Source organism: Mauremys reevesii, linkage group 18, assembly GCF_016161935.1.
Source record: "Mauremys reevesii isolate NIE-2019 linkage group 18, ASM1616193v1, whole genome shotgun sequence".
Classification (NCBI taxonomy): Eukaryota; Metazoa; Chordata; order Testudines; family Geoemydidae; genus Mauremys; species Mauremys reevesii.
The window spans coordinates 7,894,728-7,919,533 of record NC_052640.1 but is presented as its reverse complement, the minus strand read 5'-3'; the positions used below and the strand labels follow the sequence as shown (position 1 = coordinate 7,919,533).

Genomic DNA, 24,806 nt, shown 5'->3' with positions numbered 1-24,806 from the left:
AACATTTATTTTTTAAATAAACTTAGATGTTCACATTAACTAGAAGTGTCTTTTTTTTATTTTTCTGTGTTTGCTTTATGAGTGTCACTTCTTTTTCTTGGCTGTAGTTGTTTCTCTAGCTGCTATTAATATTTATTATTTGTATTACAGTTATAGCTAGGGGCCTCAGCTGAGATTGGGGTCCCGTTGTGCTGCTAGAGTAAAAGGAATAAGGAAGCAATATGATTTTTAATTATTTCATTTTATGGTTTAATAGACTAGGTGGATACAGTTATTCAAACTGGTGGAGAAACAGTGTCAAGAGCAGATAGTTGTCCAGCAAGAGCAGTTCCATCACCAAATCCAAGTAAGCAATTATTTGTTTATGCAGCCGTTTTAGGCTGACTGCTTTTTAACGTTTAGATCTATTTTTGTATATTTACCAAACAATACAGCACTGTATCATCCACTGCTGTTGTATTTGTTCTGTGAATACATGTAGGGCCTGATCGTCATTTCATATGTGCAAATTTAGTCAATGGGAGTTGCATGTTTGCATATTGTGGGAAAATTGGACCTCTGATGTTTAATATACACATCTGCAGTACCTTATCACCTGGCTGTTTAAGAGTGTACATTTTTAGAAAGGGGAAAACAAAGCGGGTGTTTTGATTCAAATTGTTCTTTTTCATAAACATGTATTTTGACCAAACATACAACAAAGTGTTTTACACACTTTCCACAAATGTAAATGCCTACACATGGTGAAAGGCAATGGAGAATCTGACCCATTTATGTCTAGTTCCTCCCCACCCACAGAAAGAAAATTTAAAACAGAAAATGTTGTTGGTCTTGTGATCCAAATCACCAGTGGCCAAGGAAATTTTAATTTAGGACATGAACTCCATCCTTGAATCTTTATGGACAGAGAGGGAGAGAAAATGACTGAGTTGAAACCCTCAATAGTTCATTTTTATCACAAGTTAATTAAATCTAGTGGGCCTGATCCTGAGAGGTGCATTACGGCTGCAACTCCCACTGAAATCAGTGGGTTTTGCTGGCGCTTACTTTCTCTTGGAATCAGGGCTTGTTCTTTTTCAGATTTTTGGACAGAAAGGTTTTTGTTTAATATTTTAATGTGTGCTCTCCAGTTGGTATTCATATATAATTGACCTGATGTGGCTTTGGGGAGAAACATTAAAGGAGAAAACTTATTACACACAGAAAACTTATTAAAGAGTATGGGAGTTTAGTACGTTACATTTCTGGAAAACAACTATAGACCCTGATCTTGCAATGCATGCATGAAGGACCCCTGTGTACATATAGAGCTTCACTGACTTCAGTGGGGATACAGGTTACAGTTCTAATGCAGCTCATTGCAGGATCATGGCCACAGGTACCAACACAGAACTGGATAAAAATGTTTGGTTACTCTTTGGAACTGTTCCAGTACATCAGCAATTATAAAACAATTTTTAAATGGTGTATTATTTACCAGTATACTGAAACGGCTCTTTTGGAGACAATCCATACTGAAAATTAAATGTTTGAATTCATACTTTTTTAATTCTAACAAATCTATATAGATAATCTAGTTAGTGTGGATATTTATGACAGAATGTTATACAACCATAAGGCAAACACACAAAAAGTAAACCGCTATGTCAAAATGAACGGCATAATATAAATTTATTACCCAAAAGGGATATTTTAAAACAAAGGGTTCATAGAAAATAATCTTACAGAGGTACATTATTCCTATTACAGCTAAAGCTGAATTATAGTTTCCACTTCCATTAAAGCTCTCCCTCTATTGTCAGAAATTTATAACTTGGATATAAATTTCTTTTAGACCTAAATTTAGCAAACATGTTCTTTGCCCTGAGACAAATTGTTTGCCTATTTTAAAGGATATGATTAAACAATTTATAACTCTGTTTTAGGCTGATACATCACAATAATTCTGAAGGCATATTGGATACACACATGCATGTTTTTAAATTTATAAGTGATTGCTAAGGATAGTCATTCACTGCTTAAGACTAAGATTTTTCTTTAACACACATTTTACTGTTATGCATAGGACACATGTTTTTATTTTATTCATGATATATCTATATATTGAAAAGCCTTAACCAGGAATTAGTTCACATAAGTTCACTAATTCCAGACAATGAAAGTTAATGTAAGATGCATAAAAATACTAATGGGATTTGTGGCACAATTGTATGGTAAAAGCATTTTATCTATTCATCTTTTCTTTTTTTAGCGTATACAGAATGAGATAAGACACTTAGTGAAGTTGCAGAACAGTAATGCTTCATGGGATTCCTTCAACAGCAAAAGTTCTCCCGCTAAACATGCAAACAATTTCTCTTCGCTAGAAAGTCAAATGGGGTTTTGTTCTGAAACCTTTGAAGAAACTGGGTGCATTGTCAATCAGCTTAAATCTAATGAAGCTGAAAGTCAGCCAAAAGCATCTGCTGAGCATCAAGAGTGTTGTGTAAATAGTATTTCAATGAGCAGTGGGTATGGTACCCTTTCTGCATCAGAACTGAATCCTAGGGAATCTAAAGACATTAAGAAGTGCATGGGCTACCCAGAGAAGATTTCAAAAGGACAAGGTGATGCACCCGTGACAAAGAAGGATTCAATTGCAGCCAGTGTACAAACTAAAAAAGAATTTATACAAAAAACTGAGAAATATTGTCCATCACTAAAAGATGGTGTCTTAGTTTTTCCTGCTGAATTTGAGCATGAGGTTACTGAAGGTCATTGTGGAAAAACAAACTGGTAAGTGACAGATTTTCCAATTAGTAAATTTAGTACAGTGTGGCGCCATTCCTGCAAACACACATGAGTAACTTTATGCACACAAGTAATCCCATTGAATTTAATGAGACTACTGGCATGCATAAGTGTGCTGTGCTGCTTGGCGTATGGTCAAGTTCATTTATCCCAGCTTTTTATGTATTATACATTTCTTACCTTTTATGATATTTGAAATGCTTGTCTGTTATCGATATGGGGGGACAAATGCAGTGATATATTTCTGATTACAAAAATGAGCTAAAAACACATAGTTGATATGCAGCGTTTTCATTTATAGATTGCAATTTTAATGTATTTAAGTGTTGAATGTCTGCCTGTATGGGATTAGTATGCTGCTAGCTTGTGCAATGGCAGCCTACTCATCGTTTCCTGTGTGCATGCATTGTAGTATAGGTTGGACTATCATGAATCACAAAAAACAAAATTTGTTGTTTTTTTTTTGCTGTACCCAGCAGAATGAAAGTTCAAAGGGTAAGAAGAACTTTTCATCATCAATAAACTGAAATTAATGTCAAAATGTTTAAATTAACTTGGCTGGTTGACAGCACATAATACCATATATGGCTGACCCTTCCCTTTCAGTGAGGTGGAAATGGGAATGTGTGATTTTTTGCTCCATATTTGTATCCTCTGGGTGTGGGTGTGTTTCTCTCCCTCATCCTTCTTTCACTGGGGTAGATTCTGATAACCTTGTTCATGATGAATAGTATCTTAGCTCCATGAGTTGTCCCATTGAAGTTAATGGGGCTCTCACCTTTACTCATGATGAGTAGTACTCTGTATCAGTCTTTCTCTGCATAACTTTTTTCTTTCTTTATCTCTGTTTGCATCTCTCCTATTGTTACAGAATGACTTGGATTGGAAGGGATCCCTGATAGTAGGCTATGTGGCCACGCCCCTGCCTAATGTTGTGATTGAGTCTGAAATACTTTACTTATGGAACTAACTAGAATTCCACGGTTCTGGTCAATTTCAGCCTGTAGCCAGTGTGTCACTGTTAATGTAATTCTGTGAATTAACATAGCACTCACTTGGCTGATTGTAATCCACTGTGTGGTTACTTGAACTGAACAGAAAACGTGGTGTTTGTCTAAGTATGTGTAGTGCCTCTGTTATACATAAGTTTTCTGTTGCAATTTGTTAAAATATAGAAAGTTTGATTCTAGATTTACGGGGCCAATAACTTTCCTTATCAGTGCTTTTGCTGGAAGTCAAAACACAGAAAATCAAATTGGTATCAGTTATTTCTCACTCTTTTTCAAGAATGTACATGGACAATGAAACGTTGATATCTGTATTTCACATTGAATGGTTTAGCAAGAAATGAATTTCAATAGACATTATTTTTATGTTACTATAAAGGTAATAGCTGTTGTGTGGGTTTTTTTTTCTTCTTCTTTCCATGTAGTAAATATCTAACATCATGGGCACAAAAGCTGAAACAAAACCAACCGAAAAGAACAAATAGGGAAGAAGAAGAAGAGTACATGAACTCTGTGCAAGGAAATGAGCAAGCAAAGAAATTAACATTTGAGAAGGTAAGTGATACACTATTCCTGCCTAGGATGTTTCTACATGGATGTTCAATTAAAGCTTCAGCTATGAGTTACTTTTTACAATATGTATTTTTTGTAAATGATCTTGTACTTTGCAACTGTTTGTGTTGTATTACATCCAAAAATCTCTCCCTACAAAATATAGGGCCTAATGTGAGGTGAAGTCCTACAGAGTTGAGGGCACTTAGCACCTCCTAGGCCAGATCGAGCCCATAAGCAGCTGGGAACCACTGACCATTTTAATTGGTCTTTTTAATAATAAAACTCATGGCAGTTTTTCTTTTTTCAAGCATTAGTTGATGCAAGCTCAAGGAACTTTGTCCATCCCCATATTTGGCTTCACTAAAAAAAAATACCTGCCCCATGAATCCAGTTACAGTATAAGGTGCTAAAACGCACACAATCAACCCTACCTATGAGAGAAGTTTGGGACACTGGATTGGATGTTCAAAACCACTTATCATAATGTACATAGTAATGGCCTTGGTATTTATGCTTTTTGTGCTGTAGCTCTAAAATTATAATGTTGCCTTTTTTTTTTTAATGTTCATTATACTGTCTGTCCAGAATACATTCACTCTTGTGTTGCCTTGCATATGTCCTTGAATAAAAGTACCAGCTGGCATGATGTTTTTAACCTTAAAGGAGCAATATGCAGTATAATAATTTACATGCTAATCTCAGAATCTGGTCAGAATCTAACTATGATGCTTTAGAATGATGGTAATTGTACTAATAATTGTCATACACCTCTCTTCTGACACCATCTTAAGGAAGAAATTCCTACACAGCTGTTTAATGACTCCACCTGCCAGGAAGTAGCAGCCTTGAGGATTGCTTATCACCTGGCTTTATAAGGTGCTGCCTATTCACTTTCCTTTTTGTCTCTTTGCTGCTCTGGAAGCACCCAGTTGAGATCTCTTAATTTTTCGTTGTCATGGCTCTGAAGAGGACAGAAATTTAAAAAGTGATGTTAAAAAAGAAGAAAAAAAATAGGGGGGCGGAGGGGAAGAACATGTGATGCAATGATTTGGGAAGGTTTTTCTGCTTTGTTTTGGTTTTTGTTCCTACTTTTCCATTTAGCAAATCCTCCCCTTTTTCAATCCTGAGCTATACTGAGCTTTAAAGTTCTGCCAAGCAGCATAGTTATTGAGCAACAATAGCTTCCTGCATTTGGGCCTGTGCATCATCAGTATGCCAAAAGGGGCGGGGGCTATCCTAGGTGATTGGAATGTCTTCAGACCCATGTATGTTCTTGAGTAAACTTGAATGTACTGCAGGATAGTATTTTTGTCTTGATTAGGTGTTTCTTCACTCTTTTCCCCAGCTCTGCTTAGCAGCCCTTCTTGAGGTGTACTTCCCACTCTCTACTCCTTTGTGGGTTGAAGCTTTTTCCTAGAGAACAAACCCCAAACAAACCCCACATATATAGCTTCTGACTCTTTCCATACTTTTCCAATGGTATAGGAGGGAGCTTAGCTAGTCTTCAATCTTTCTGTTGGGCACCCTGAATGTAAAATCCAGTTTTGTGTGTTCTGCAGGAGGAGGAGGCGGGGTAATGGATTGTGTGATGTAATTCTTAGAAAGTACAAAACTTGAAGTTGCAGCCACTAGGGATTTCTCCCAATGAGAAATTTCTTGGAATCACTTGCAAATGATTGGATATCTGCAATGTAAAAACTTTGTTTTATGCCAATATGTGTACAGGTTATTAAGGAAAGTAATACACTGCATTATACAGGACATGCTTTTCAGAAAACAACTTTATATAGGTATCACATGTATTGAAATTTAGGTAAGATTGTATTTTTCATAGAAGACTGCAGACATGCTGAGTTTGACTCCTTTACAAGAAAATGTCTTGGCGTTACTAGAGTGCAAGTTCAGCATTTCTGAAGGACAACACAGGAATTGCCAATCTAGCTTAGTATCCTGTCTCAGACAGTGGGCAGTACCAATTGTTTCAGCAGAAGGTTCAAGAAAACCCTGCAGGTGGGATGGTGCTCTCAAGTATGATGCTCTATATACTTTCCAAAACTCCTAATTTTTTAATATTAAAGGTGGGTTTGTAAATTAGAGACTCTGTCTGTTGATTTCTGACTCCCATCTTGAATTTTACCCCCAAAAGTTTTAGTCTATCAGTGTACTACATCAGAGGTCTTGCAGAGATGGTCTTTAGTGAGAGTTGCATTAGTTGGCACCTCTTTGGATGAAGTCCCTGGTCATATCCTAGTCGTATTCTGTTTTAGCAGTGTTTCTTCATTACAAAAGCTGTTTTCATTCACTGAATGTAAAACAATTTTTGAAGTTTCCCCTAAGGAGTTTTGAGATTCCCAAGGCTCGCTCTGTTTGATTCCAGGCTCTTAAATAGGGTCAGAAAGCTTCAAGCACTCTGCTGTACTGTTGGCTTTAAAGATGATGCAATTAAATTTGAAATCATCTAGAATACATTACCAGTGCGCAAAAAAGGTCATTTTACTAGAGTTTTGACAACTTCATGGGTTGAGATGATGAAAGCTTCAATAAAACACATTTGTGCAGAGCCATACTGGTTCATTTGCCATATTTTCCTGTACCTTCTTAAAAGATGGGACTACTTTTTTTTTCTATGGATGCTTATTTTTGTCAGAGTGCTGCAGGTAGCTGTTTTTAAGGTAAGACCTCAACCTCGTTTAATTACTCTGTACATCAGCTTAATGAAAGGCATTTCTTCCTTTGATTAGGGAAGAGGAGAGAGTTATGACAAAATGAAAATTGAAATTATTTGCTGTAGTCTTCTCCATGCTACTTCCCACCTCTTTTGAGGTTTTGTGTCACTTTGTATTTTGTTGGGGTGGTTGATTAGATAGTTTTGAGTGATGACAAAGGGTGTTGGCGGTGTATTATAAAGCTAAGATGATAGAGAGTATTTACCTCCTGATTCCTGGTAGGTGGAGTCATAACAGCTGAATGTAAGAAATTCCAGTCTTAGGATGAGGAGAGAGAATAACATACTTATTGGTAAGTAAGTCGTCTCTATAACTGCACCTTTTATGGAGCAAAAGTTCAGATGACTGTCAAGCTGACAATGGGAGAGTTCTTAGTTTTGTGAAATTTCACAAAACCACATTCAACTAAATGTATCACACTTGAATTAAATAGAAAAGTTGGTTCCCAAATGTGTGTGTGGGTGTTTTTGTTTTTGTTTTGTAACAAATATAGTATGCTGTGTGTGTTTGGCTGCAGCTCATTGAACACAAAATGTCTGGGCCTCGATATCAGTTCAGTTGAATGGATATGAATCATGGTATTAAACTAAATTTTTAATTCAATGTTTGTTTAACAAAAAATGTTTTAATGCAATTTTTTGAACTGGTGCACCTTTATTCCTCCTTTTCTGCTTTTTTATTTTATAGTCCATAAACCATATTCTTTTCCCTTTGGAATTTTAGACTAGTGTTACTGCTGCTGCTTCACCGTCTTACACTTTTTACCTCAGCCAACCAAATGAAAGTCCAAATTCCTTAGCATCTGATGCTTCAGGTAAAGTTAATTACTAGTCTATTACTAGTAAAGCCCGACATTCCATTCTTTTTTCTTTTGGATTCTCAATATTTAGAATTCAGTGCTGTAACAGTTACCACTTCTGTTATTTATTTGCTCTAGGAAATTTGTTTCTAGCATTGGCAGACTGTTGAACCTTTTTAAAATCATATAATTCTGATTATCATCCTGCTATTTTCCCACTTCAAACCCTTGATGACTTTTGCAGCCAATATCTCACTACAGCTAGAATTAGGCTGTAAATCAAAGGATCTAAGGCAATATTTCAAAACCTACTAGCACTAAAATCAGTATGATGGATTAGTAAACAATTTCAATGGTCAATCCTGGTCCAGTGATCAGAGGGGGTATGGAAACTTGGAAGTACCACTGCTGTAAGCCTTAGGGCTTGGCTACACTTACGGTTTGCAGTGCTGGTAGTTTGCAGCGCTGGTCATCCAGCTGTGTAGGAGCAGCGCTGATGTGTGGCCACACTCACAGCTACCAGCGCTGGTGTGTGGCCACATTTGCAACATTTGCAGCGCTGTTGGGAGTGCTGCTGCATTATGCTATCATAGCATTCAGCTGCAAACAACAACTTTTTTTTTTTGAGGGGGTGGGTGGTGGGTGGTGTACTGAGAGAGAGAGAGGAGAGAGAGAGAGATTTTTTTTCAACACTGTGTGTGTTTTAAATTTCCAAAAAAAAAAAAAACAAAATGTTCTTTAACTCTTAATTATTAACAACCTCCTGCAAACACGGACTCTCCACACTCCTACTCGACTCCCTGTGTTGTCCTGTGAGGGAGCGGGAAGAGAGAGAGAGAGAGAGAGAGAGGATTTTTTTTTTAGCAACTTTAGCTGAAAAAAATGAAAAAATTCCAAAACCCTTGGTTTAATTGCAAACAGCCTGCTTCCAACGCTGTTTCTCTGTCAAAAAACATTCTCTCCCTGCCTCTCATTTGATGGCGGCAGGAGAGAGAGAGGATATTTTTTGTGTTGCTTGTTTCAGTTTTTTTTTTTAAAGCACAAAAAAAACTCCGAAGGCTGCATAAACAAAACAAGAAAGTAAATTAGTTAAAAGCTTTTCTCATATCTCCTTTATCTCCTCTCCCAATAAAGCGCTGTGTGTGTCACACATGATGAGCAGCGGATCAGCGCTGCGGCTGTCATTTGCCAACCCCCCCAGGGCAGCAGGCCAGTGCAGGCCGCATGCCAGAACTGGATGAAGCTTGCTAAAATTAGGTTAGGTATTGCATTACTAATTACGCTCTACCAGCCTAGCCCAGCGAAAACTCTTGCAGTGTGTAGCCACTTGCAAGCCCTAAAGCATGTTTCTATACTCCTTCCCCAAATATGTGAGCAGACTGTATAGACCTGTTTTTGTCAGTCAGACCCAAACAATCAACTCACATATTTTGATCAGAACATAATGCAAATACGTTTTAGGAACAAGACCAAGTACAGAAGTACATTTATGCAAATTTACTACACCCACTCATAACCCACTGAGACAGAACTGTGAATTGAAGGCAGCAACTTGGCCTTGGGGCTGTTTGTTTATCCCATTGATGCGGGGGCTTCTGGAGGATGTTATTAGCTTACTCCAGAGTGCTGATCCAAACCAAGTGGTAGGCAATTCAGAGTTATGTCTAGGGCTAGATTCTCCGCTCTAGCGTACATTCTCATAGTTCCATTGACTTAACTACATCTATGACAATGTACGCTAGTGGAGGATCTGTCCCCTAGAGTCGAAGGAATAAGCCCAAATATTTTCACTAATTTATTGGCACTGTTTCTGGAGTGGTATAGTGTAATACTAGTCTACTTTTGTTAACACCTCTTCATGCAAAACACCAGTTGCTGCTGCCAAGGATTTGAAGTAAGATGCTTCAGTAGGCACTAGTATTTAATACAATGGCTATGTTAGCTATGAAAATAACAGCTACATAACAGACTTAACTATTTTTGTTATGCAGAAGTGAACTTTAAAATTGTGATATCTTTTATTTTTGCTTCTTAGGACTTACATACTGGAAACTAGATGAAAAGGAAATGTATCACTCTTTGCCTGAAAATTTCAGAAATGAATTTTCTAGTATTTTTGTCACAAAAGTGTCATCCGATCAGGTACTTTTTTTGTTCTTGCTTTGAAAATCCTGTAATTGTTAATTGTTTCCCATTTGGTCTTTACAGTCTGCAAAAGAGTCAAGTCTCTACAGTCTGCCTGCTATAGGGACTATCTAATTTCTTTTGTGATCCTGTGGCTGTTGAGGTCATAGAGGTGCTCAGGCTACCAATAGCAGCCCCCTAATTTAAAGAGAAGGGGGTTGAGGCTAGCATGTTTAATGAAGGAGCCGGAACTCTGGATCTCCCCCATTCCCACTCTTAATAAGACAGCAACAGAATCTGACCACCTAGAGTATGTCTGCCCTGCAGCTTGATGCATGGCTCCCAGCCTGGATAGACAGACATGGGGTACCTGTACTTGAGTTAGCAGTACAGACCCGCCCAACCCCCTGGATCTGTACTTGGTTGGCTCACCCACGCCACTGCCTGTGTTACAATAGCCACACTGCACCAGCTCAAGCAGAGCTTGCACATGTCTGTCTACCCAGACTGGGAAGCATGCTCTGAGCCTGTTCCCCACCCTAAGGCATGCTGCAAGACCTCCACTCAGCAGGTTTTTGAGAAGGGGTGCATGGATGAGGATCTAAGTGAGTAAAAGAGATAATTAATTGATAATCCTGACATGTTGGGGGTGTGGGAAACAGATTTGAGTAATAACCGGTTATTTTGTAAGGTTTGTATGTATCATATTGTACATTTGTCTAGAGTTTAAAAAATAAGTAACTCAGACACCTCCCAAACAATTGCATACAAACTTCATTAGTAATTAAAATATCTTTAAACCCTGGGGGCCTGCATGTCTTGTCACTCCGGTGATTTACAATGTTATATTTACTTAGGTGGTCTTTTGTAAGCTTTGGTGCCTAAAGGGTAGACAAGAAGGTGGATAGACAATTATGAATTTACCATAGCAATCATACTTCAGATGATCCATTTTCATTTGGATTGAGTGGTGGGCTTCTGTTATTTAACCCAGTCAATTACACGGAGAAGTAAACTTCCCCGGGGAAATGTCTTTTTTGCTATTAACTCCCACTCTCAAATTCTGCTTCTTCATTATTCACTTGCATCTGATGAACTGCTGTGTTGGGGTCCTGTGGGGTGTCAGGTGGAGAAATTGTAGTAAAATTGAGGAAAAGGCAGAAGTGCTGTTCTTCAGCCAGTCATGACGGGATTGCCTCTCCTAAGTGTGTAGCCATTATTGTTTTGAATGAGAAGCAACCAGAATAATTGTTTTATTGAGCTCCTCATTATCTTCAGTCTTGTAATGTCTACTGGAAACTAATCTGCCTTTAACATGGGTATAGCTGAGAACAGTAGAATTAAAGTTACCACCTGCTTTTTATCTTGTTTGAATACTTCAGGCATTCAAAGAGAGAGAGAGAGAGGCTTATTGTTTACTAAGGATTTATATATATATAATTGAAAGCTCAGTGGTTTTACGTGAGTGCTTTGAACAAGCCCTTCCTAACTTTTCCATTTTAAATTAAGTGTATTAGGTGAAGATTGCTTACATATCATGGTTGTTTTAATCAGGGAAACAATTAGCTATTTTGTTGGTTTTTTAAGTCATCTTCTGGTGATGAGATGAAGCCGTCATTGAAGGATATTTATCATAAAAAACAAAGGGAAAGCAAGCAGCTGCCAGAATGGAATCTCATTTCTCCAGCCCAGCCAAGTCACCCACCAGAGGTAACATTTATTTGCACATTAATGCCTCATGTCTGAACAGAAACATTTGGCATGTTATGAGGTTTCAGATTGGTGGTTCGCTCTCATTTTCAACTCACAACGCAAGTGCCCGCTCTTGAAACAAAGACAAGATGTAGGTTGTGCAGATCTTCATGGCCTTATCCAACTGTATCAAATGCCATGATATCTGATTTTTCTCTTTTCTTCCTTGAATCATCAACAAAATAGTTAATGACAATTTAAGAGTCAACCTTGTTAAGTTTCAGAACCAAAATCCCTTGAAATGATTAGGGACAGACACTTTCCTTGCAGTTATTGTCTGCAGAGAACATGAGTCTTGAGCAGATATCACTGAATTCGATTACATTTGGCTCACACTTTAAAAGTTTTCTTCACAACTACAAGTTCTAGAGATCACTCCTTTTTTTTAAACGAAAACCAGGAAGACAAGTAGCAGCCACCAGAAAAAAGTGCCAGCTCACTAAGCTGTTGCAAGTCTACCAAATAACTGTTGTCATACTACTTTGAATAGTTTCTGCAGTAGATTTGTATCTCCTTCTAATGGATTAAATGATTCTTCATTCATAAAATCCAATCATAGTTTATTAGTATTGTAATTATTTATTTCATAGGTCTTAACACTAGATCCAACATTGCACATGAAACCCGGTGAGCAGAATCCAGGACATTGTTTTGTCAGTACTCTTGATGAGAAGACTCCTTTTTCTCCAGACTCTATAGCGGATCCCACTTTTTCAAGTCATTCGGACATCGATTCATTTTCACATACAAGCAATATAACTTCACCTCAACTAGGTGGTTCTCCAAAATATACTTCCAGCACTAAAGTTTTACATTTGGACCCCTGGGAAAATAATGCATTCCAAAATGAAACCAAGAGTGGCTGCTCTTTTCCGATGCCATATGCGGATACTAGTAATGATCTGTTAATCAACACTGAGGATGAAGAAAGTTTAACTTTAACTCCATCTTCAATCATCCAGTCCCAGCTTCCATGTGCTGACAACAATTTACCAGAATATAGTATTTCAGTGACATCCTTCGAAGATCCGGTGATGTTGTCACAGTAAGCATTTTTGGCTTTTGTCTTACGTAAATTGTTTTTTGTGGTTTTTTTTTTTGTTTGTTTTTCATAAAAATAAAATTTAAAATTTAAAAGTTCAGAAAAATGGAGGGAGAAGTTGGACTAGCTCAAAAAAACACTGCTAGAATGTCACTTAATTAAGTTTTCTTGGGTAATAGAGATTTGTGCATACCCTCTATGAGGTAACTAAGAACATAAGAATAGCCATACTGGGTCAGACCAAAGATCCATCTAGCCCAATATTCTGTCTTCTGACAGTGGCCAATGCCAGGTGCCACAGAGGAAATGAACAGAACAGGTAATCATCAAGTGATCCATTCCTTGTCACCCATTCCCAGCTTCTGGCAAACAGAGGCTAGGGACACCATGCCTCTCCCATCCAGGCTAATAGTCATTGATGGACCTATCCTCCATGAATTTATCTAGTTCTTTTTTGAACTATTATCCTCATTTTACAGACGAGGAAAAACTGAGGTTCAGAGAGGTGAAGTGACTTGTCCAACATCACGCTACTGGGTGTGAGAGCCATTAGAACCCTGTCACCTCATCCCATGCACAACATTAAACAGCTTGCACAGGAGGTAACATGACTGCTAATGTCTCTGTGCCTCTGTCACCATTTATGAAATGGCGATGATGATACCTATTTCACAGAGTGAATGTGAGAATTAATATGTATAAAACATTTCAAGGGATAAAATGTATATGTATTCTTATTTGTGCCGCCCTGCTAAAAGAAGCAAAGAGCCATACTATCCAATGAAAAGCAAATATCCCTTCACTCCCTCTGTTTAAGCTATATTGCTTTCCCCAAAGATCAGCAGACCCAGTCTATATAAGATGTGTGTGGCTTTTCTCCCAAGGGATCATATCTTGGTGGTAGTTCTGGAGTTTTCCTCTGTCTCCCCCCCCCCCCACTTTAATTTAGCATGCATATCTTCTATTGGTCTGTGCAGGCAGAGAGAAGAAAAGCCTTGAATTTGTTACTGTCTATATCTACATATATACAAGCACTGAGAGCTTGATCCTGCATCAGTAAAACCAGCTTTCTCCATTGACCTCAATAGGAGCAGTAGCTAGTCCTGTGTGAGAGAAGTCCATGTAGTAATAAATATGGCAATGGTTTTAATGTTAGGTTGCCAGTGGATGGTAATGTGGACTAGGGTAAGATTTACATTCCATAATGTGGAAAAAACAATAATCTTTTGTTCTTAATTTTAAAATTAGGATTAGGCAGAACTTGAGGAAAAAACATGCCCGACACATAGCTGATCTACGAGCTTATTATGACTCCGAGATCCATAGCTTAAAACAACAACTTGAGGAAAGCCATAAAACTGCTTCATCTGAAGAGCTGAAGAAAATCAATCAAAATCTTGTTGATAGGTAATATTTGTTTTTGTGACTATAAGGGAAAGGGGTTTTTATTGTATACATTCTTTGGTAATTTTAAAAAAATTTATGCCTCTAGGTGTGACGAGTTAGATGCTGCTCTCAATGAAGCTAGTACTCGCATGAGAACCCTTGAAAATAAGAATAATATGCTAGAAATGCAAGTGGTAAGTATATATTGTGGGTAACATGGATTAAAGTTGTTAAGTGAAAAGATAAGAGTATGCAACTGTTAAAAAATATAGATTAAATTGATAGTTATGTCGGCCTCAACCAATATCACATAATATGAACAGCCATCTCATATTGGCATAGATACTAAGTTCTGCACCTTTAGAACCTCTTGATCTACAAAATCCCCATCTTTTGAGCATCATTCCTCTGTAAATGTTTAAACTTCATTATTTGTAAATAACCCTATCCCGCCCACCTTCCTTCCAATTTTAGCGAGAACTAAAGTTCACCAATAAAATATTAGACATGTGTTTCTGATTTCTCTCTCTCTCTCTCTCTCTCTCTCTCTCTCAAAAAAAAAAAAAAAAAAAAGGGTGGGAGGCAAAATAATTACTTCCTTTTCTTATTTTACACATGGGTGATAAGGCAAATTCCTTGTGTAGTGAGGCAAAAAGAACTATCCCTTTACCTATATCTACCCTACTGTAGGTTGTAAAGGCACAGTTGGGCCAAAATATACAAATCCTCCTTTCATGACCCTCAGCTTTCCTGCTAGGCCTGGGCCTGTTCTTTCATGGCTATACAGCAAACCGGTTCCTTGCTAAAGAACAGGAAATTGGGTTTCTTTTCTTGAATCTTATTTTTTTAGTCTAATGCATTGCACTAAAGAAAGTAGCTTAAACTTTTTTCAGTTTCTGTACATTATTAAAAATTAACTTCTGCTTTCTATCCTTGTAAGATTTAAGATTATAACTTTAATATTTAGAGACAAAATTGGTTAGGTAAATGTTTTAATGAACCTTGTTTTTGTTTTGTAGACAGATTGGAGAGAACGCTTTTATGCAGTCAGTAATACTTCCAAAGTTTTGCAAGAACGTATTGAAGAAATGCGCACAAGTCATAAAGAGAAGGATAACGCTATCAGCCGACTAAAATCTAGGCTTAAGGATCTAGAAGAAGCATTTGAACAGGCTTACAAGCTGTCAAATAATAAAGATGCCAGGTTAAAGGAAGAAAATAAAATGCTTCAAGATGTAAGTGAAAAAATGATTAATAATGGTTTACAACTGCACAATATTCCATGAACTGTAAAAGTCCTAGATGCCTTTGGAATAACACTCAAAATTTACTGTAGCAGAACCTTAAGTGACCAGCCAAGGAACCAGGAAAATTCAGTCCTGTGGAAATGGCAGTTAAATAAAGGCTGAATTAGATTATACTAGAAATATAATAGATCTTTTAAAATTGTTATTTGAGACCAAATTGTTTACTCAAATTGGTCACTAGTGCAGATTTGATTGCATTTTCTTATTATTGTACATACTAAAAGAATATGTATAGTATAACTCCTCATATATTTTTATTACTTTTTAAACTGTTAGATCATTTTACTGACATTATAGAGAAATTAAGTATTATTTATACCCTTCAAGTCCAGATGGCTAGGTGTTGTTTTGCAACAGCAGGGAGACAGATCTCTAAAGACTCTGCCTACTCAGTTTCTTTTCTGTCTCCAGCAGTCAAATAGTGGTGCTAGCTTAGCTTACCATCTGTGTGTCTGGTAAGGTAACATTTTCTGAACTAATTTTAGAATAAGTTTCTCATTGATTTTTTTTTTTTAATTCACTGGGGATGAGCTGATGTTTTGTATTGTAACTCTTTGTGGTTTGTTCAGATTTTCTGTCCGACTGCAGACCAAATTAATAGAACCTTGCTTTCTGACTTTAATTTTAATATAAAGTAATAATTAAATCTTAATTTTTAAAAATTTAATATTAAATATTTAATAATATTAATATTAATTTTTAAAATGAATATTAAAATTTACAGAATGGAGGTTAGCAGTGTGAAAACATATTGGGAGCCTTAGCTCCATTTTTAGGATGGGATTCTGAAAAGTGCTCTGTGTTGGCCAAAATATTTCCTTTTCAAAGTCAGTGGGAAATTTGACCATTGACTTCACTGGAAGCAGAGCAAAGCCAGTATTAAGCACCTTTGAAAATCCCATCTTTGGTTGGTAAGTAGTTTTTGTTTCCTTTTATCTCTTCAGTGGTTTTTTCCGATTACTTTCTTGACATTTCTTTTATAAGAAGTTTTTATATTTTGTATTTTTAATAAAATTCATTTTAGAAAAATCGAACATACTCCAAGCAGGATAATGCTAAAGCACACAAGGATTATTAGACAAGTCAACAAACTGTTAACGTTATTTGTGCAAACAAAAAGGATTGCCAGTATTTTAGAAATAAAGCCTACTAGGGAAAATCTGACTTTCTGGACTTATCCAGTTTGTGTTCTGTTTATACATATGCCCCGAATATTTAAAAGGATTTCTGCCATTGGGAATTGGAAGAAAAAAGTGAATTGAAAACCAAAATAGCTGTCAGCAATAAAAAGGGCTAACTCTTGAATAGAGACAACTATATTGATCAATAAACATTAATTCATTAAGAACCACTCCCAAAAATCATTTCTTTATATTGTTCAGCAATACTCTTCTAAGGTGAAAGACATCTCTCAAACTCTTTTTAAAGCTTCAGCTCAGCAAAGCACTGGATCCAAGGGCTTAAATATGTCTTAAATGGTGTAGATGTTCTTGCAAGCGTCCTGTTCAGTGGTGACTTTTCACCCGTTGTGAATGAGGAGATCTATATTAAATATTTTTCATGTGTTGTTGGTCCCAAACTTGCAAATTGTTCTGTAACACTGCATTTGTGCATAGCCCCATTGACTTTAATGCAGCTCCATAGGTAGGCAGAGGTGCCTCTGTGCAAAATAGCATGCAGGATGGTGGTTGTAGTCAGAAGATTGCTCTGTGTTTAATTACGTGGATCCACATCCTGTAAACTCTGACTCCCATAGATAAGCTCCTGGGTCTGCAGGATCTGGCCCATAATTCTTTCCACATTAATTTTGTTCAGTTTACATTAAAAAGATTTTTCATTTTTATTCAGCCTTTAGTCAGTTTTATTACATTATCTGGATTGCAAATACTCCAGGGGACTATGTGTATTAAGAAATCCTGTTTCCACTGTGTGTGTGTGTGTGTGTGTGTGTGTGTGTGTGTGTGTGTGTGTGTAAATTTGCAATAGATCGAAAAGCTTCATAAAACAAACATTTAACAAACCCTAAAGTTCAGGCATAGCTGATTTGGCAGTATGTTTTCAACTTTTTGCCTCTAGTAAACTATTCATCAGTTCGAATAATTTCTACATTTAAATCTTAATAATCAAGATAGTGCAAGGGACAATGAATTGAAACAGAGGGTCAGGGGATATAAAGTGCCTCGTTACTTCTATATGCTCTTGCTGGGGCCCAGCTTTGGGAGGAAAGCAGTCTTCATGCAACTTCTACTTCCCCTCCGCTCGTGTGCAGGTGGGCTGGTGTGGGCAGCCAAGTAATGGTTGGCTTATCCCTCCAGTGTGCCACCCACATCAGCTGCACTGGCACAGAAGATGAAATAGTCTGCTACGGACATAGACCAATAGCAAACTGGTGTACTAAACTACCGGAGCAAATGGGCCAAGGAGAGAAATTTAACTCTCTTAAGTCACAATTTCCTCATGTGTCTGCACCTTACATTTACAATCAGAAATATACAGTCTAGCCTTAGCATAGTGTAAGGGAGCAAATATGCTACAATTCTTATTTTGCTTGTAGCTAAAAGGCTTAAACTTAGTTTTCGTAATTGGACTTTTGCTTTAGGTCAATAACTTTTAAAAAGAAATTAAAATGCATATCAGATTATAAGAGTTTAGTTTTCCATTATGTTTTAATTTTACTACTTGCAGTTTTCTTTTCTTTTAGCTTTTGGGAGAATATGAATCCCTTGGAAAAGAACATGAAAGAGTAAAGGTAAGTAGGCATGGATTAATTTTATTTTAAAACTGTTGAGTAAAAATCTTTGTGTAGTTTTAATATATATATTTAAAGGAGTGACAGTATTGGAATGTCCAGATATCCAACTATAAGTGAGAGGATAATATTTGAATCAAGGGAACTAAAGGCAGGGAAAAGTTTGAATGGCCACAGTATTAGGCCCAGATATATCACCATGGCACAGAAATACATATTAATTGAATATTTTAAGTATTTAAAAAAGGATTACAGGGATGAATCCATATATTTTAACAAATGGCTTCCTAGTATGTTTGCAATGTCATAGAAGGAGGAAGAACATGGAGTTCAGAGTACATCAGATGAAGAAGGAAATCTTATTGTTTATATGATATTCTAATCCTAGGCAACAAGAGTATTGCAAAGTCAAATTGAAGTCTAAGGATTTTGTTTTAACATAACTCCCTTTCAAATAAAAAGGTGATACAAATTGTAATTTTTCGATATAGATGAAGTTACTCATTTTTTCCCTTATAGAGTGTCTGCACTGGTTACCTTTTTCTTTGTGTTTTACAGGATACATTGAATGCAACTGAAAATAAATTGGTTGATGCAAACACCCAGATTTCTGATTTGAAAAGGTAAAATGTGAAAGCATCTTAGTACTATCTTAATAATGTGAATCTAGCTTTAATGCATTTAGCATTTAATCCTTGATAATGAAAATTATTGCAGATTTTTAGATCCAGTTGCAATTTGTAAAAATTAATGAAGCATCTTTGTACAGATATTGAATAATTTTGTGTTAAGTTGCACAAATTATAAGAGCCTACTTATTTTACAACACTTTAAACATTTTTTTCCTCATCAGGACCTCCTCCCGATCTAGAATGAATGGGTTGCGTCTCCTCTTTCTGTTGTCATTCAGTTCAGCCAATCCACTGGTCAAGCTTTTCATGCCAGAGTTCTCTCCTCAAAAGCCCTCATCTTCAGCTACCCAGTCTTTGATCTGGTTTTCAGGAATGTGGATGTTGACAGGAATTTGCTGTTCAAAATTATGGCACCTAGGCACAAATAAAGGACAGGAAGGTGTTCCATGTATAGAGCAGGAATAATACATCCTATGGCTGTCCCTCCTGCTATCTAGACCTCTCTGCTGGCTGATAGAACCGCAATCCATTGAATTTACACTTTCTGGATATGCCTCAGGCAGGACTCATGACCATGAAGGGATGAATGTCAGGGCCAAAGTCCAGCCAGTATTGTGCATGGCTACAGACTGTTGAAAGTCTTTGTCTCATATTTCGCAACAGTTCCCTTGCAAGCCTGCTAAACAGAGCATTCAGGGCGGCCGGCAGGGGAAGAGGGACTTTACTCTGGGAAAGCTCTAGTATAGGCCGCACAGGATTTCTTTGATCTGACTTCTCTTGGTATATGACTCACTGTGTTTCTCTTTTGTGGGTATGTGCTGTCATCCCTTCCCTCCCCATGTTCATCTGAGCATCTGGAGTCTCGCTGTTCATAAGTCAGAAAGATCAGGAGAGATGGGGAAATTACAATTTTTCATGTACATTTTTGTTTGTTGTTTTTCACAGTGTTACTCTTAGGATGGTCACCAGTTTAATTTCCTAATCAATTCTAGATTTCATTGTTACTAAGCCATTAAACTTCCATTGCTTTGTCTAAAGCCAGTCTAGCCAAAGAGAGGAATTTGGGACCATTTTGGGTGTTGTCCTGGCCCTTTTATATATTTGTATAATTCACGGGTTTTTAGGAAGCCAAAATCCTTATTTATTTTGTTCTGGGTTCAAAAAAAAAAGGATGGGGGTGGGGAAGAAGGCCTCCTGCTTAGGCTTTGAATTTACTCCTGAATCAAGAAAGTACACATTAAAGCATTTGAGAGTTTAAGACCAGAAAGGGTGTAGAGACATCCCAAGCTGACATGGTGTCCACCTGTCTAAAAGAAACTTACTGGTCATTTACCTGGCATCTATCTACATTTTTTTTTTAAGGCATTGTTGTGAAGATTGAGGTGCCTTTGCCATACTTGTATGCTATGTTCTGAGAGCAGGAGTCAGAGGCAGTTCAGTCTAGTATTTCTTTTGCATTGTCTGTTTCTCTTATCTGGTTCTGTGAACTGCTGGGGCATAGACCATTTCAGATTGAGGGTAACCTAAATGGAAAAGGATATTTTTATTTTCCTATCTGAAAACTGTATTTCTGTGATGGATCCCAGGGACATTTTCAGGATTACTTGAGGTGGATCACTACCACCTTCTTATAGCATGAGAGAGCCTTGTCTTTGCCCCCTAGACCAGGGGTGGCCAATCTGAGCTTGAGAAGGAGTCAGAATTTACCAATGTCATTGCCAAAGAGCCACTGTAATATGTCAGCAGCCCCTCCATCAGATCCCATTCCTCGCCCCATGTCTCCTGCCCGCCTGCAGCCCCAACGATCAGCACCTCCCCCTCCCTCCCCATACCTCCCACTCACTGTGATCAGCTGTTTCACAGTGTGTGGGAGGCTGTGGTGGCGGAAGGGGGTGGAGCGAGGGTGTGGCAGGCTCAGGGAAGGGGGCAGGAAGGGGTGGGGACCTTGGGGGAAGGGGGGAAGTGGAGTCAGGGCCTGGTGCAGAGCCAGGGGTTGAGCAGTGAGCACCCTCCGGCACATTGGAAAGTTGGCATCTGTAGCTCCAGACCAGACTCAGCGCCTATTGGAGGAGCCGCATATTAACTTCTGAAGAGCCACATGCGGCTTCGGAGCCACAGGTTGGCCACCCCTGCCCTAGACTTTGGAAAAGCCCCCCCAACTACTGGCTGTTGGCAACACAAGCCTTCTGCTGTGGGCTCTACAAGCCCCTCTCCCAATGCAAGCTAGCAATTTCACACACCCCACTTTGATACACTTGTGTGCCCAACCCTTTATTGACTGGAAACCCACAGTCTACACTGATCCACGGCCTCCATGGAAGCAGTGCACCTCAATTCACCATTCTCCTTAGCACAAAGGACTTGGGTGTAAAACCAAACTGAATTTTATTTAACAGAGTTTGAGACAGAGATTCAAATAAAACAAGTCTAAAGGTTTGGAAACATAAGGATACAAGTAAAAGAAAAACATATACAAAATCTATAGCTTATAATTATTAACAAGTTACTTTCCTGTCTAATACGGTATTTCTCACTCAGTGGTCAGTCTTTGCCACGTTTGTCCAGTTCAGAAAGCTATGATCCACCTTTAATGAGACAACCCCCACTTCTGCTGGCAGAGCATCTCCTCTGTAATAGAACAAATCCTGTGCCCTTTCCCCAGGGGATTCCCTTATTCAGAGATGTTTCCTGGAGTACTTTTGTCTTTAACTCCTCAAGCCTGCACGTGGTCCCGATAGTAACCATAGGCTGGCTTCACAGATGTCTGTTGTTCCCAATGTTGATTGAGTTAGCTCTGAGACCTGCCTCGCCTCAGGTGACAAGGTCAACAGTTTTGAAACCTAATATTCTGCATTTTACATATTTCTTAAATTATTTCCCTTACAAACATCTCACAGTAACCATGACAATCAGCTGGTTCCTAGGTTTCAGCAGAGACCACACACAACCTCTTCGATGAAATATTGAGAAATGGTTGGACACAGAGGTGATATACCTGCTTGGGCATGTCTCTGTTACAGTCCCCCAGTCTAGAAGCCCACCAGGTTTGGGGTTTTTTACTTTTATTCTGATTGCAGGTTTAACAGAATTTTTGCTAAGGTTTGATTAATCAAAGGTGTGGGCTACTCTGTGGTGAGGGAGGCAGGAGTTATGATGTGAAAAGTCTGAACAGCAGGCTGGGTGAGTTACCTGAGTGACATGTGAGATGAAGATCAGCCCATTAAATCCAGAAGGGGGGAGCTTTTTACAGAAATCCACCTTTTCAAGGAGGAAAAGAGGTTTGTTTTTTTCTTCCTTTTGGTGAAGCTAATTTTAAAAAATAGCTTCATTCAGATAGAACCCATGTAAACCTTATTAGTATTTTGAAATGGTTTTACACTTCGATGGAATTATTCCACAGCAACATATTTTTTTCTTGCCTTCCATCGATGTTTGTTTAACTTCTGATTCGACAGAGCTTGAAATCAGATACAATGAAGTATCTTTACATACTGGTTACTCTTCTTCCACCAAGGACATATATTAAAAAATCTCTATATTTTAATATTGTATAAGATCTAACAACACTATTTTAAACTTCTTTTAAACCTCCTCGTAATATGTCTTCATTACTTTTGCATTAGAACAATTTCAAAACTCGAAGCTCAGATCAAGCAGGTAGAACATGAAAATATGTTGAAACTCCGTCATATTACTGAAAGTCATTTAAGAACATCTCACGCCAAGTAAGTGAATATTCTGTCATGTGAAAAGGTGGGTGATGTGTTTTTATTGAGCAGTTTTTCTGTTTTGGCTAAAAATGGGTTATCTAACGGTAGACTGTAGCAGTTGAAAGACATATTACATAATCCAGCATATTATATGCCAGGAAATAATTAAAAGATTAAACAAAAAATATGGGCATCCAGTTTTGCAAGCTTTACTTGTACAATCCTTACTCTCATAAGTGGTTTCAATTTCTTCACTGGGATTACTTAAATGAGTAGAGATTACCCTTGTAAGTAAAGTACACAGTAGGAAGTATAAGATCTGAACCTGCAACTGGACTGTAAAGGCTCCATGTCATTGTATCTTTAATACTTTGAATCAGAAAGGTGTATGTGACTTTTAAAAAAAAATTTAAAATAAAATTTTACAAGTGTCACTTAAATTATGTGGAAATAAGAGTGTAAATTTTGCTAGAAGAGGGGCAAAACTGGGGTGTGCCTGCTTTGCTCCTTTGATGTATAAAGCATGCCTCAAAAGTTTTACCTTCTATTAAGGAACTTCAGAAAAGTACCAATTAGCAACTGAGAGGGATAGTTTCTGTTGAGGACTAGTTGAATAGCTAGAAAACAGGAAAAATGCCTCCAAAATAGGAAAAATGGAAGGGCATTTGAAGTCAGAAAAGCAAGTGTTTCTGTACGGAAGTATAGATCTGTGGAAAATACTGCCTTCTAAAAATACATTATAAATAATTACTGAAATCTGAGTGTGTGTTCTTTTAATTAAAACACTCACTTTTTTAAAAGGTACTTATTGCTCCAAATATTTACAAATTTGTAATTCTGTGTTGGAATGTAAGGTGCTTTCTCTCTCTGGCTAGTATAAGTGCTATTTTTTTTTTTTTTTTAATTTTAAAACCAAAACTTCAAGCATTTCATAATCCTGAAGCTTTTCACTCCAATAGCAAGCTGACAGCTTCTGATGTAAACAGACGGAAGTGGTTGATACCAGGAGCAGAGTATTCAATCTTCACAGGCCAACCTTTAGAAAATCAAGATAGCATTATGGATAATAGACTGGAGGAAACCTACATTCCTTCTAGGTAAGATAGCTTCCTGTAACCACCACTCTCCACTCTGATGTAGTGGAGAATCAGAGCAGTTGTAATCTAAGAAATATCTATGCAATTTCTGATTTTAGAAATAATTTTCTCTACAATTGACTGTTGAGTTTTGTGCTTGTATTTATTTACTAAAGTCTAAAGTATTTATCCATTGCCTGAAGTGCTGTGCATGTTTTGAAAGAACCTTCTAATCTAGTGTGAAACATGCAGGGACTTTCTTAGCTCTCAAAGGTCTTTTGCCCTTGAAGAGACCTCATAGGTATGTCTTTTTCACTGACCAAAATTGCCTTTATGCCCTCTGAAGTATTCCACTTCAGTTCCTTGGTCAGCAAAGGAGTTCTCGGTTAGAATTGCACTGGCAAGGTTGGTTGCAGCTCTGCTGGTTCTGCAGACTTCAGTTTTGATGAAGATGTCACTCTGTCTCTTTAGTAGTTTGCCTTGTTCCTTCCTCAGTCTCTGTCAGGGTAGATTTGATTTTAAGATTTTACAGAGTTGATGTTTGAAAAATTCTAGCTCACTAGACTTCAATCATTTCCACTACTGCTCAGATTTGGGGGTTCACATCATCCTGTAACTAATATTTTAGAAGTCAGAGGTTTCTGGATGAAATAAAGAACATTATAAGAATTTCCATTTGGATTGTTGTAAGATGACACAATACTTTGTACCAACAAACTGTACAGTATTAAATTCATTTCTATGCGAGTGTAACTCTCCGTTGACATTTGGATAGCCTATTTACCATCTAAAATCTTGGTTCCTCATATGCTGCTTTCATATATTATTTAAGGCACCATTCTCCTCCTGAAAAGGACCCTTCACTAGAAGACTCTTCAACAAATGTAATGGCAAAAAAAGAAAATGAGGTACCAGACACACCAATCATGAAAGCCTTTAAAGAACTTGAAGAGGGAAAAGCATTTAAAAGTTGGGGCACACAGACAGAAAAAGAAGACACTTCAACTAGTAAATTTATTTATATTCTTGGATTTGTCTTGACTTGCATCCTCTAAATCACATGGTTTTTTTGGTCTCTCTCCCCTTTGTTTTCAAGGATTAGAATTAGCCTGGCTCAGGTGACAGAGTAAAAATAGTTCATAGCTTTGCAA

General features: G+C 37.6%; 1 protein-coding gene across 10 annotated transcripts in view; it reads left to right on the top strand.

Annotated features, from left to right (window-relative positions):
- The window catches only part of MPHOSPH9 (M-phase phosphoprotein 9), a 49,520-nt gene that overhangs the window by 17,992 nt on the left and 6,722 nt on the right, over positions 1 to 24,806 (top strand). For all 10 annotated transcript variants that reach the window (XM_039504980.1, XM_039504977.1, XM_039504979.1 and 7 more), the window contains 15 exons: positions 257 to 346; positions 2,252 to 2,775; positions 4,223 to 4,352; positions 7,802 to 7,892; positions 9,913 to 10,019; positions 11,589 to 11,711; positions 12,344 to 12,798; positions 14,044 to 14,202; positions 14,288 to 14,375; positions 15,201 to 15,416; positions 18,190 to 18,237; positions 18,796 to 18,860; positions 22,493 to 22,594; positions 23,539 to 23,676; positions 24,488 to 24,663. In XM_039504980.1, the coding sequence (XP_039360914.1) occupies positions 257 to 346; positions 2,252 to 2,775; positions 4,223 to 4,352; positions 7,802 to 7,892; positions 9,913 to 10,019; positions 11,589 to 11,711; positions 12,344 to 12,798; positions 14,044 to 14,202; positions 14,288 to 14,375; positions 15,201 to 15,416; positions 18,190 to 18,237; positions 18,796 to 18,860; positions 22,493 to 22,594; positions 23,539 to 23,676; positions 24,488 to 24,663 (2,512 nt within the window). The remainder of the gene's footprint in view (positions 1 to 256; positions 347 to 2,251; positions 2,776 to 4,222; positions 4,353 to 7,801; positions 7,893 to 9,912; positions 10,020 to 11,588; positions 11,712 to 12,343; positions 12,799 to 14,043; positions 14,203 to 14,287; positions 14,376 to 15,200; positions 15,417 to 18,189; positions 18,238 to 18,795; positions 18,861 to 22,492; positions 22,595 to 23,538; positions 23,677 to 24,487; positions 24,664 to 24,806) is intronic.